This window comes from Actinia tenebrosa, unplaced genomic scaffold (assembly GCF_029948245.1).
Source record: "Actinia tenebrosa isolate PJP-AT-01 unplaced genomic scaffold, QUT_ActTen_1.0 PGA_scaffold12__29_contigs__length_12842862, whole genome shotgun sequence".
In the NCBI taxonomy this organism is placed as follows: domain Eukaryota; kingdom Metazoa; phylum Cnidaria; class Anthozoa; order Actiniaria; family Actiniidae; genus Actinia; species Actinia tenebrosa.
In genome coordinates, this window is record NW_028292572.1 from 1,500,078 (window position 1) to 1,514,209 (window position 14,132).

General features: G+C 39.2%; 1 protein-coding gene across 2 annotated transcripts in view; it reads left to right on the forward strand.

Moving 5' to 3' along the window:
- Positions 1-14,132, forward strand: part of LOC116291256 (myoferlin) — a 36,947-nt gene that overhangs the window by 10,354 nt on the left and 12,461 nt on the right. The window contains exons 9-39 of one of the 2 annotated variants that reach the window (XM_031698404.2): positions 64-114; positions 185-215; positions 726-793; positions 875-937; positions 1,305-1,355; positions 1,436-1,485; positions 1,783-1,865; positions 2,651-2,712; positions 2,820-2,888; positions 3,036-3,104; positions 3,207-3,250; positions 3,337-3,413; positions 3,758-3,858; positions 4,284-4,400; positions 4,541-4,640; positions 4,937-5,133; positions 5,657-5,769; positions 5,839-5,935; positions 6,360-6,488; positions 7,077-7,229; positions 7,628-7,777; positions 8,202-8,362; positions 8,661-8,778; positions 8,974-9,204; positions 9,307-9,504; positions 9,644-9,695; positions 9,989-10,066; positions 10,405-10,583; positions 11,985-12,023; positions 12,928-13,077; positions 13,664-13,771. In XM_031698404.2, the coding sequence (XP_031554264.2) occupies positions 64-114; positions 185-215; positions 726-793; positions 875-937; positions 1,305-1,355; positions 1,436-1,485; positions 1,783-1,865; positions 2,651-2,712; positions 2,820-2,888; positions 3,036-3,104; positions 3,207-3,250; positions 3,337-3,413; positions 3,758-3,858; positions 4,284-4,400; positions 4,541-4,640; positions 4,937-5,133; positions 5,657-5,769; positions 5,839-5,935; positions 6,360-6,488; positions 7,077-7,229; positions 7,628-7,777; positions 8,202-8,362; positions 8,661-8,778; positions 8,974-9,204; positions 9,307-9,504; positions 9,644-9,695; positions 9,989-10,066; positions 10,405-10,583; positions 11,985-12,023; positions 12,928-13,077; positions 13,664-13,771 (3,189 nt within the window). The remainder of the gene's footprint in view (positions 1-63; positions 115-184; positions 216-725; positions 794-874; positions 938-1,304; positions 1,356-1,435; positions 1,486-1,782; positions 1,866-2,650; positions 2,713-2,819; positions 2,889-3,035; positions 3,105-3,206; positions 3,251-3,336; positions 3,414-3,757; positions 3,859-4,283; positions 4,401-4,540; positions 4,641-4,936; positions 5,134-5,656; positions 5,770-5,838; positions 5,936-6,359; positions 6,489-7,076; positions 7,230-7,627; positions 7,778-8,201; positions 8,363-8,660; positions 8,779-8,973; positions 9,205-9,306; positions 9,505-9,643; positions 9,696-9,988; positions 10,067-10,404; positions 10,584-11,984; positions 12,024-12,927; positions 13,078-13,663; positions 13,772-14,132) is intronic. The other variant, XM_031698405.2, reaches the window with a different exon arrangement.

The window sequence follows — 14,132 nt, forward strand, 5'->3', positions numbered from 1 at the left end:
AAGGGGACTACTCTATTTTACTTCATTTCTCATTATCTTATGTATTGAATGTTTCGTGTTTAGGTTTTCAACTCCAAAAAGTTGAGGTCTGATGCTTTACTCGGCTTCTTCGAGGTAAGATATCTAATATTCTGAATTTTCCGTCACTGAATTTCTGTGCTTAAATAAATTTGTTCGTTTGCAGTCTGATATTGGGAGCATCTACGAAATGCGCGGTAAGAAAAGGCTTTGATTTAATTTTCTTGCTAATGAACTTTTGTCTTATGCATGATGATGATGATACATGATGATGATGATACATGATGATGATGATACATGATGATGATAATACCTAAAGATGATACATAATTAATGATGATGATACATGATGATGATACATGATGATACATGATGATGATGCTTGATGATGATACATGATGATGATACATGATGATGATACATGATGATGATACATGATAATGATGGTACGTGATGATACATGATGATAAAGATGAAGATGATGACACACGATGAAGATACATGATGATGATGTTACATAATAATGATGATACATGACAATGATGCATGATGATGATGATGATACATGAAGTTGATAATACAAGATGATGATGATGCATGATAACGACACGTGATGATGACGATGATGATGATGATGATACGGCATGATGATGTTACAGGATGATGATAATAATGTTTAATTCTTTTTCGGTCCATTTTCATCACAGGCCATTCATTCGTAAGGAAGTGGGTCTTGATGACGAGCCCTTCAACAGAAGGTGGTGATGAAGAAGAAGTAAGTCCAAAATAAAAAGTAATAATATTAATACTCTATGAGTTAGCACGAACTTGTTAACTCTATGCTCCCTATTTTCAGGCAGAGGAGGGTGTAGAAGGTGGCAAATCGAAGAGCAAGTCTGCAGTGGGTGGATCACCGGCGGTAAGAATTTTCTTAGAGATTTCTTCAGGGACGGTGGAGCTCTTTTCAAAGTGGGGAGGTGGTTAAAGTTGGTTTTTAGAGTAGCGCTAGGGGACTAAATTATATCTGGGTTTTTTTTGTTTTTGTTTTCTTCTAAAAGCCCACTCCGGCTCTGCCATCCTGTGAGGTATACGTCACTAACATGATCTTCAAATGGCTCTCATAGAAGTATTGTGATTGGCTAGTCTGCATTTTCTTGCTTCGCATTTGATTGGCTATTAGGGGAAACACATAATGTTACTATACTTCAATCCTTTCCTTATTTCCTTCCTTTCTTCCCTTCCCTTCCTTTTAACGTATTTCTAATATTTCTTTGCGTCTTTTTAAGGGTTATCTGAAAGTCACAGCCATGGTTCTAGGGCCTGGTGACGAGCCACCAGTAAGTATTAATCAAAATTCTTGCCCTGACTTTTTTAATGGTCGTCAATCCCTGATTGTTTTGACTTGGTTGTGCTTTAGGCCAAGGCAAAAGCAGCACCCAAAGATGACGAAGAGGATGACATTGAGGCGTAAGTAGATAGAAAATACAATAAAAAGACCTCTTAACCTTTGACGTAGTGTTTTTCCCCATTTCATTCCATGTGTCATTTCCTAGAGTATAATTTCTTTGTTTAACGGTTATGCATTAGAAGACACATGAATGTAGATACCAAACAAAAGGAATCTTATCAAGGGAATGGCACATGGTCTGAAATTAGACAATATTACGCCCAATACCCCGACCTCTTTGTTCACGCAACAGAAGCGCAGAAGATCGTACGATACGAAATGTTTACGAACAGTTTTCCATACTATTGCTTTTCCAGAAATTGTCTGATGCCCATGGGTGTGTCCCGCCAGCCTGCAGTGTTCGGTGTTAAGATATACCAAGCTGAAGACATCCCACAAAGTATGTCAAATAACTAGAGAATGATTATCATTAACGTATAGGAACAAAACTGGCATGGCAAGGTAGGGGGATGATTACTCCTACCAACACCACTGAAGAGAACACAGTTGATGTGTGGATTAATGGATGATAATCATACATGATGATGGTGATAATACGTGTTGTTAATAAATGATGATGATGATGATGATGAATGGTGATGTTGCAGGATGGTGATGAATGGTGACGATGATCCATGATAATGATGATACATCATTAAGATGATGATAGGTGATGTTGCATGATGATGATGGTGATGATGATGAATAGTGATGATGATCCATGATGATGATGCTGCATCAGGAAGATGATGAATGGTGATGTTGCATGATGATGATGAATGGTGATGATGATGATGATGGTGATGATGATGAATGGTGATGATGATCCATGATGATGATTTTGCCTCTTGAATATGATGAATGCTGATGATGCTGCATGATGATGATGATGAATGATGTTGCATGATGATGATGAATGGTGATGATGATGAATGGTGATGATGATGAATGGTGATGATGATCCATTATGATGATGCTGCATCATGAAGATGATGAATGGTGATGATGATGATGATGATGAATGGTGATGATCCGATCCATGATGATGATGTCCCACGATGATGATGATGATGCATGATGATGATACACGATGATAATGCGCGATGATGATACATAATGATGATGATGACGACGACTATGATGGTGGTGATAGAATAGTTCTGATGCACTATTTTACACTTATAGTGGACTCTGGTATGGGAAGAAGCGTTAAGAAATTCTTCAAAGGACTTTTTGGAGGTGGAAAGGTACTTACTACTTATTGACTAATCTCTATAATCAAGCATGCACAATATTAGAGAAACCAAAAGAAACCAAGTGTCTTATGTGATTATATTTCGATTTGTTTCTCCAGAAAGAAGAAGAAGAGGGATCAAAGAGTCTGGTCGATCCCTACATAAAAGTAAACTTTTGTGGAAAAGAGGTAATTTGTTTACTTGAATTAATAGATGCAAAGCATTGTGGCTTTGTTGCAGGGCTCAAATTCATTTGATGATGTTAGTAAACTTCGACATCACATTAGTTGTTGCTGCTAATATTTGTGTTTTTGTGTTTTCTTTTTCTTTTTCAGATCGAAACGGAAATCAAATACCAGGACGACCATCCCAAATTTAAACAACAGTTGAAAATCCCGTTAATGGTAAGGAAACGCTACGTCATATCAGATCACGTGATATCAAATAAGGCCATGTGATTCCACTTTCTACGTCACGTCTTTACTAATTGACTGTTTTGTTTTCAGTTCCCGTCCATGTGTGAGCGACTCAAGCTGCAGATGTATGACTGGTATGTTGAGGATTTTTTATCAATAGATGGTCGAGTCTTTAATACGATTATGTATTCATTCCATTTACTATGGTTTCTTTCTTCAGGGATAGAGTGGGTAACGATGATTGTATTGGCACGGCTTTCCTGTCATTGTCTGCTATCTCAGGACAAGGCGACGAAGGTAATGAGGACTTACTTTCCTCCTTACCACCAATAGACCCTCTCTGCTCAGGCGCAATGTTTTCCCATTTCATACCACTTGTCATTCCCTTGAGTATTATTTTTTGTTTAACGGTTGCGCATCAGAAGACACATGGATTTGGATACAACTCAAACGAAGAATCTTATTCTCAAGAGAATGAAACGTGGTCTGAAATGGGAAAATAATATGCGTTTGTGGATCGGTTCCATTCTGGCATCCGGCCATTAACAAGGCCTTACCTTTTTCCTGTCCATCAATTGATATTATTATTTCGTCATATCTTGGTTGGCACATTCAGATTATTTCATCACTTGGGTTTTCAGGTTTTGCGCCAATGTTTGGGCCGTGTTTCATCAATTTTTATGGTTCTCCTCGAGAATTCAGCGAACTGCCTGACGAGAATGAAGCACTGAACAAAGGAATTGTGAGTTAATATTTTTTTGGATGTGTGGTACAGTGCGTGTACTTCTTAATATTGTATAGTGGTATGAGGTGTTTTATGGAGTGTTTGGTTGTGACCATGGTGTATCGTGTGACCATGGTATGTTGCGGTAGTGTATTGTAGATTGTATTTTAATAGTAGTTTGTGCGGGTGTGGTTTAATAGCGTAGGTTTTGTTTTCCTGCCTGGTAGGGTGTGCTGTGGTTGACGTGGTATAGTTTGTAAGTAGTGTAGAGTACTATTGTGCGTGATATGTGATATTGTGATATATTGTAAGTGAAAGTGTATGTACTTGTATAATGATGTCATAACGAGGCCATTCCCATGTAGCGAATTGATCTCTTTCATCGGCAGTAATTATCAGTCGTCTGTTCTCGTCATTCAACAGTAGCTTTCTATCTTCTACAGGGAGAGGGCGTGGCATATCGTGGTCGCGTGCTAGTGGAGCTCGACACTGCACTAGGAACCGACGAAATAGAAAACGAAGTGTCGACTATCGAGAATGAAGATGTGATCCGTGTACAGGTAATTCAATTGTTAAGGAATACTTATGATACATTATTAATGGCTAAGTTATCCTTTTTTGGCCTTATATTTTAGCCTTGCTTGAGCCTCCCAGATGCAGGCCTTGCTATTAATATCCATATACTACCCTTATATTCTAGCCTTACTTGAGACGCGAGAAGTACAAATTGTTTGCCTGTTTTTATGATGCAACAATGGTCAAGGACGTAGACGGACCTGTCGAGTTTGAAGTCAGCATTGGTAAGCAGCAACTACACTGACAAATACCGTGCATTTTTAGACTGCCGATCCGCGCCTCCTTTGCAAAACTCTCCTAAGGAATTAAGAGGGGGGAGGGGGTAAGACATGATCAATACAAGAGCTGTCTAGAATTGACTTCTTAACCTTTGCTCATGCGCAATGAATTCATCAGCTAAAGCACTTGAATGCAAAACTACGCAGAAAACCCTTGTTCCCACCAACATTACTGCCACGTGACACAACGCACCCAGCTTATTGGATATCGCGACACGTGACCTACGTTTCCTTTTTTAAAGGTAACTATGGTAACAAGATGGACGACTCAGTTGCGCCTGCTAACACAGCACCGTCGAACCCTATCTTCGATGGTTGCCACTATCACTACCTCCCCTGGGGAAGTGAGAAGCCGTGCGTGTGTGTGGAAAGCTTTTGGGAAGATATCGCATTCAGGTTGGAGCCACTGAATCTCCTGAACAAGCTGTGTAATCGACTGGTAACGTATTTAGATACTTGAGGCTCATGTCAAACGTCGAACCTCTCATGAGCCGAACCTAATACCATCAAAGACGACCGCCTTTTTATCAATTGTTTCAATTAGGTTCGGTTCGACGTTTGACCTGAGCCTAAGTTATCCCTTAATTTACCAACAGTAGATTAAAGATCGAAACCCGAGATTAATGTTGGGAAGAGCTGGTTTTGTTCTGTGCTTCATAGGATTTTCCCCAGGGTTTCAGGTTCCCCCCCCCCCCCCCCCCCCCCCCCACCTCCTTTCTCTCCGTAAAGATCACCTGACATTTCTAAACTTCATCGGGACGTTGCTAATGAATTTGTCTTAAATATTCTTAGTTTTAAGAGTTTATTTTGTTTAAATGGAAAATGGATTCTCCTAGTTTCTCGCTAACGTCTATAGCGTTAGCACCTTTTTGTCGAGGCGTTAATGAAAAAAGGCAAGGGTATATAGAATCCTTTCTTTTTGCTTCGTGAAATAATACTTGATATCCTTTCCTCATTTATAGGGAATGACATTGACTCTTATAAAGGAAGCATTAGATGCACCAACACCACCCGATGACATGGCTTTCGTTGCCATGGTCACGTCACTGCTTGATCACCTGATTTCTGATTGCATGTAAGTTATTGTCACTTGTGGATCTCCTTTTTTTGCTTTGTTTTTGACTTGACTTCGTATTCTTTACAGGAAAGAACAAGACAGGTTTGATAATGAGATTCTAAAGCTTCCTGGACATCGCAACAAACTGGACAACAAGATTGAGAAATTGAGGACTGAGGAACTGGTATGAAGAAGAAGCGTTTGTCTATTTCTCTGCATCTGCCTGCCTGCTTGTGTGTCAGCTTGTCTGTCTGTTTGCCATCCTGCCTCCCTACCTCTTCTCCTCCCTGTTTCCCTTCCTTCCCTGCCTACCTCATTGCCTGATTCTGCCTGTCTGTTTTGTTGCTCTGTCTGTCTGTCTGTCCGCTTGCCTGCCTTTCTGCTCGACTATTTTCAGGGTGCATGTTACGTCATAGCCGCCATGTTGGTTGACGATAACAAAGCATTCCTCATTGACTTCTCTTGTTAGAACAACCAACATGGCGGCTGTTTCATTGTTATTCCTATCTCAAAGGATTTTGAGTCATGTGGTTGCACCCCAAGAATTGTGAGGAAAGCTTCACACATTTGCTATGCCTTCTTATACTATTTATTATCATCTCTAACAGAAACTGATAGCGATAGAAGCCACAGAACTGAAGCACAGCCTGGAGGCTCCGGAAGCCGAGGTCAATGTAGCAGAGACAGTCGGAGAACTGGATGGGTACTTACAGCGGCTACAAGATCTGGCCATTGAGGTGAGATTACTAGAAGAAAGACAGGATGGATCTATCTAATTTATCTCGGCATTAATATTTTCCCATTTTAGAACACGTTTCATTTCCTTAAATAAGATTCTTTTTTTAAGTTATATCCATAATCATGTGTCTTGACATGCGAAAGGAAATGATACTCTAGGGAATGACGCGTGGTCTAAAATGGGAAACGGTGGATTAGGTCTGTTAGACCTTTTAGGGTCCACAACTAAAAGTGAAGGATTTGTCAGAAAATGGGAATAGTTGAATATCAAGACTGGTCAAGGCAAAGGTGTTGCATTTAGGATTCAGTTCTGAGTGTTATTATTGAGACCTTTGGCTTGCATTTTCGAAACAAAATTTTATAAAGGTGTTAGTTATCATATGCTTTTTGGTATAAACTGAGTACAATTCGAATAAATTATGTTCAAATGAGACCCATTTTAGCCAGAACTAGTACCTTAATGAAAGTCATCCCTTCTCGCCACTACCTTAGTCCTCGTCGAACATTCCTCGAGGGAATCTTATCCTACGCTTTAGGAATGGACGTAGAAATGGTCATTAATGTTTTTGTTGAACTTGCCATTACAGCCGCAGAATGCAATACCAGACGTGATCATTTGGATGATAAGTGGATCAGAGAGGATTGCTTACTACAGGATACCTGCTTATGAAGTAATGTACTTTGCCAACCCTGATGCTTGTGGAAATCTGTGTGGTAAGCCGGTAGAGATCAAACTGAAGGTGAGAAGTGTGGAATATTGTCATCATGATCATGGATCAGCATCATCATCGTGCATCATCACTATCATCATCATCATCATCATTATGTATCATCATCTTCATCATGTACCATCATCATGTATCATCTTCGTTAGAGTCATCTCCATCATCGTTATCATGCATTATCATCATCATCAACCACTGTTGTTATGTATCATCATCAATGTTCATGTATCATCAATGTTCATGTATCATCAATGTTCATGTATCATCATGCACCATCATCATGCATCATCATCATGTATCATTATCAACATCATGTGTCATCATCATCATTACCATATATAATGCACATAGCTAGATCATCTGTGTTATCAATACCACGGTGTTTTGCAATAACCATCAAATGTCTGTTTCAGTATCCTGGCAAGAAGGCGAACAATCTGAAAGATCATCCAGAAATCCCTGCACTAGTCCGTGTTGAGATTTGGCTTGGGCTGGAGAAAGACCAAGACAACTGGACTACAAGAGGAAAGAGCGAAGGAGAATTTGTTGTTTATGCTGAAACTGTAAGTGTGGAATAACAACAGTGACAACAACAACAACAGCAACAGCAACAGCAACAATAATAACGAAAGTCGTAACAATAGTAATACATAAGTATTAACAACATCAATGACAACACGATCAACAGAAAAGAAAACAACCAACGATAACAGCGGAGCAGGAACAGCAACAGTACATCAAAAATAAAACAAAACAATAACTGGAACAGGAACAAATAAGTATTAGCAACGAACCAACACCAATCGTGATATCAATAAGACCAGCACTTTGAATTTCACGTGCGTGGGAGATAAGAGAGCAAAACGAATCTGCAATTTGATTTTATGGCATTCTGGACAAGAATATTGATTCTTGAAATTGTTCATTTTTTGTATATTTCTTTTCTATCTTTTGAAAGTCTGATAAATTGCTTAATTTTAAATTTAGTACGAGAATGAGATGAAGATTGGTCCCAAATGGTTTAAGAAGGGATGTCCTCGTCCGGGGTTCTCTAGTGCTGATGGTGAACTTGAACTAAAGCCTGACAAGTTTATTGAACCTGAAGGATGGAACTTCTTGGGAGAATGGGAAAAGAAGCCTGAATTGAGGTACACTTGATGAATGGTTGATGATGATACATAATGATTATGATAATCATGATGATGAAACATGGTGATGGTGATGGTGATGGTGATTATGATGATGATACACGATGATCATGATTATAACACATGATTATGATAACAACGACAATTGTTGATGATAATGATGATGATGATGATGTTGATGATACATGATAGTAATGATGATGATGATGATGATGATAAATGGTTATGGTGATACTACATGGTGATGAATTAATAAATACATAATAACCATCATTATCTCGCTTGTTTTGTCCTGTAGTCTAATGTTTGACCAAGATGCTGGTCGAAAGACATACGTAGAAGAACTGTACGAGCAAGAAGACAGGAACTTCCCGGGGGGTGCATGGAAAGCAGCCAAAGTACCATGGACAGACGCGGTAAGTCACGCCATCTTCAAATCTCCCTTTGTGTCACGCACAAAACACTTTGGAATCCAAGGATAGTTAATAACCAAAGCTTTCGGCTTGACCGATGGCCAATCATCAGGGTACAATGGACTTTACCAGAGAAAAGAGTTATTATACATTAATACTTCGGTAATTTTGCTGAAGATGTTCGATTAATGTCAACAGAGTGGTGACGAAGCTCCGTCCAAAAACGATGTCCAGTGTCCCCCAGGATGGGACTGGGTAACGCAATGGCAAGTAGACGCCAACCGAGCCGTGGATAGCGACGGTTGGGAGTACACGGTTGATCTTTCTTATGGAGTATACAGTCCTGTGCCAAAAGCTTATTATCTGAGTAGAAGGAGACGATGGGTGAGAAAGAGAAACCTCAAAAATCCGGAGAGTTCCAAGAAACAGGTAATGCTGAAAAAATGGATGTGAAAGTCATTTTATGGGAAGCAATTGGTTAAACCGCTACCGTCAGAAAAACCCTCTTTAATCAGCTTCCTTCGTTTCCAGGCTCATTTCCAGAAGCTCCTTCAGGAAGGATGGGAATACGCTCCTGTTTTTAAAATGAAGTTCCACGCGAAGGAGAGAAAGATGGACTTCGTGAGAAGAAGGAGGTTGATGAGGAAACTTGTTCCTGAGGGAGGCGCAAAGCTCGACCCAAAGAGGACCAAGCTACCTCCTTTGTTACGTGTGCAGCTGAAAAGCGATGTATGTTATGTAATAGTCATTGTATTTTATATGACAATTATTTTCAATGATATAGTAAACCCCTTCATATGGCTGCCATTTTCTCTAGTGACACAGGACGTCCACTAAATTGCATTTGCATGTTGTGTTATGTCTCTAGGAAGCCGAAAGTGCTTTGGTGCTCTCTCCTCGAATGTTCGTCTCGTTTCCAAGTAAGCTGGTCAAAATTTTATTCTTGAAAAGTAAAAGTTATAGTTACTAAATCAGTACCGGGTCATACCATGCAAGGTCGTCCCATGCCATGCCGTACCGGTTCATACCCTGCGGAGTCGCACCGTACCGGGCCGAGCAGTGCCGTGAGAGGACTGCTGCCACCTACTTGAAGGGATAAGCATAAATCTATCGCGCTGCGCTCTCATTGGCTCATTCCCGTACCGTGACTGTAGCACATATTGCTAATCATGTTGGCCTACATAATGTGATTGCTGATGTATTTATCTTTCAGAACCTCATAAGTTCCAGTTATGGGCTTACATCTACCAAGCACGTGACCTGCCTGCCAGTGACGAGACAGGAATGAATGGTAAGTAGTGGTAGTGTCAGTCCCTGGCAAAGAAGGGCTATCAATGCTCTTTTTCATGTTTGTGGGATTAAACAGCTTACCATCGAGGGAGTGATCAAAGCGCCAAACAAAACTTTTTGAACTAAAATTTGAACAATGCCCAAGAAGTCAAGACAACACATTTCATAAATACCCAAGAAGTCAAGACAACGTACATATCATAATAAAAGCATTTTCGAAGATTAACTTTCAGGTTTTGGCACTTTAGGTCTGCGCGCACAATTCTTGGACGAGCGTCATGTGGTTTCAAAATAATACCGACTATATTTATTAATTACTGACTTTTTTTGAAAATACAGATCCTTACGTACGTGTGGCTTTCGCAAACCAGAGTCAGGTGACTGAGACGAGGATGAAGACATTGTGTCCAACGTGGGATCAAACTCTCATCTTCAACGTGCAGATCTACGACAGCCTCGAGAACATCCAGAGACACCCGCCATCTGTTATCATGGAGCTGTTCGATAAAGACCAAGTGGTATGCAGTGTTATTGTGTAAAAATACCTGTTTGTTTATATTCGTTTCTTTAAAGTTAGTCTTCAAAGCTTGCAAGTTTTGAGTCTCCTTCGCAGCCGCTATTAGTTTCGTCACGCAACGCTTCCTCCTCCTTCCTTCCTATAGCGGCTGCGTAGGAGACTAGTTTTGAGAACGCTGAGGGTCACCGTGTGAAAACATTTACTATCTGCAACACTTAAAGACTTCAGCGGATACAAATCGCAAGCAGTTGAAAAATGTAAAATGTAACTAACTTCATTGAAATGGGTATATATTATGACAGACCTATTGAATTGTGACCTGGCTGATGTAGAGCAGCATTTACTTGAAAGGCCTGGTTACATTTCAATATGGCTGCCATTTGAGTGCTTTTCATAAAAAACAAACATGAAAAGGGCTCGAATTGCATAAAAAGTCTAAAGCACAAGAATATAAATACACTTTAACACATGCACTGTAAACAAGTGATAAAGATCTCTTCCACTGAGTTCCGAGAGGAATCGTTCTGGGGGACAAAACAATACATTTTTTTGCATAAAAAATGACTGCCAATGCGTTTTGTCCCCCAGAACACAATTCCTCTAGGAGATCGATGCAAGAGGTTTATGCAATACTCACCATCATAAGTCTACAATGCACATACCACAGTTAAGCACATTAGAGTACACTAAGTTGCCCGCGTAGAATAACGTACGACGTTAGGAAAAACGTGAAAATGCTTTTGTATAGTCAGACCTAGATTCCTGGACAGTGATTGGCGATATTACACGCTGTTTTATTACACTAAACTGGCTTCCATATTCAAGCTTGACAGTGATTGGCTGATTTACGCGCTGTTTTATTACACTAAACTGGCTTCTATATTCAAGCTTGACAGCGATTGGCTGGTTTGCATTTCAGCGTGTTTCGATAATGGTTACACTGACCTGAGTTCCATATTCAAGCTTTGACAATGATTGGTGGGTTTGCTGGTTTCCCTATTATCTTAAGTACTTTCCAACAGAAAAAGTATTTTTGAATATTTTTCCAACATTTTTTTTATGATGGTTACAAATGTTATCAATTCATTGAGGCATTCAGTTTAACAATTGCTTAACGTAGATCCAATTATAGAGGCCACTTCTCAATGATTCATCTTACAATATTAGAATGCAACAATCTTTGAAATTACCAGAAGTCCATTTATGAACTTCTGTACTTACTCTTTACGTAATTCATTTAAGAATATTTCTACGCGTGCGCTAAGAAATTGGTATAACAAATTTTGAGTAACCATTTGTTTGAAACCACAGGTAACCCATTTATTCATTCTCTCCTCGAGATAAAGGGAGACACGTTTTGATTCGTTTTAACTCGTTGATGGTTTTGTTTGTCTTCAACCAGGCTCAGCAACAACTGGGAAACCTCAACATGAAATGTCTGGTGCGAAAAAAAGATTTGATTCAAATTTTAGTCATTTTCGAGGCTTCTTTTAACTGATTTAACTAAACTTTTTAACCAGAGATTTTTTAATATCAAATATGACGTCAAATTAATTTTAATACGTCAAAATCAAATATGACGTCATATACATTCTAATATGTCATCGTGTTCATAGCATTTTCATAGCTTTCAAGGCTGTTAAATACGTTACTTAATGAGATTCTGAAAACGAAATATTAACTAATTATTAATCTTTAATTATTATTATTATTATTATTATTAGATAATCTAAGCTAACTTTAATAAAACAGCACACTAACCTACTGAGCACTCTAACCAAACCACCTACTAACACCACGGTTAGCACTAATCTAGTTTACCTTTCAGGCCTCGTATTGTCTATTTATTGTTATGCTTTTATTTGTTTATTCATTTTTTTTGTGTGTGTGTGTGTGTGTGTTCTTGTAACATTTGTTGTGTAATTTTTGTTCGTAAAACCATATTTGTCCACCCTTTTTACTTGAAGTATAACTATCCCTGTCATTACCCTGAATATTACCCACCCCCCTCCCCACCCCTATTCTGTTATACTATACGGGAATTATTGTCTTCCCCCCCCTCCCCCCCAAATACATATATATTACCGGACCTTCCCTCCCTCCTCCGATAAAATGTTTTTAGAAAATGGTTCCGTTTACTAGGATCTTCACATTATCTAATGCCTTGTTCTCAAGTTTTATTTTTTTATTTGTTTACTGTACTGATTCGCCTTTATCGTCGTAGTACTGTATAGTGTTCGTTGTTTCTAATGTATGCGTTATTGATGATGTTTATTTGTTTCATGAATAATTGTATTTCCCTCGTGCTTGACAATATTTTTTTCATTAACACATCTAACCTACAGGGGAAAGATGATTTCCTCGGTCGTACGGAGTTCAAACCATTACCAAAAATGAATGGCATCGAAGGTCAACCCTGCAGACTTCTCTGGCATCAAATAATACGCGGCGAGGACGAATCAGGTGAAATCCTGGCTGCCTGTGAGCTCTTCTTGGTAAGACATTGAATATTCCAGAAACAATGGTGTTAATCTCTACTCAAGGGAAGGAGGTTACAGGTGTGGGAACCCTGTGATGACAATCCCCCCAAAAAGGACTTTAAAAAGGCACATAAAATGCTTTTGATGCCATTCGGGCTGTACTGACTAAAAAAGGATATGTAATAGGACTCCATGTTGTCCAATTAAGAAATAATTGGACGAGGAAAATTCCGAGGACTGACAAAATTGGATGAGGCCGTAGGCCGAGTCCAATTTGGCAGTCAGAGGAATTTTTCGAGTCTAATTATTTCTTGATTGGGGAGCATGAAATCCCATTACCTATTAATTATATAGCTGCCTAATTAATTCCATATCAACAAGACCTGTCCAATTAAGGAAATAATTGGACAGTTACCTATATGGGATTAATGAGAAGCTGTATAATTAAGATAGTTATAGTTGCAGGAGAGGTCTATAAACTATACGTGGAGCTACCTTCATCAATATGATATCTCGGAGCGTCTAAAGCCTTAACATAGTGGAGCTAAGTAAGACCAAGCTTATAATTATGGATGGATTTATCTTATTTCTGTCTAAACAGGATGAAGGGGCACAGCTTCCCCACCCTCCTACACCACGTGACGTCGATGGAGAGATTCTTCCAGTGCGAGATCGTGTCAGACCAGTCCTACAGAAAGCAGTGGTCGAGGTATTTGCCCTTAATCTTTTATTCATGGATCTAATATATAATTCGTGTTGATGGTTTTCAACCATTCCCAAGAGAATTAAACAACAAAAGACACGGCGGCCATGTTGGAGGATATAACAAAATAATTCATTGACATGGCCGACGTGAAAACCATCAATTAACTCTGGATATTTCACGACCGACATAAGTAGCACTTGTTGCTGTCAGTGTAAAAGAGGTTGACTTAAATAATCCAGTTTCGAGTTCTCTGTTGCTCAGGATTAGCCTCTAACTAGTGCAGAATATTCATGTGTTCCAGTGAAGGTGCATGGAGTTTCAAAGTGTTAGTATTGTTGAAGTTGAGTATTTTTTACGTTACCAT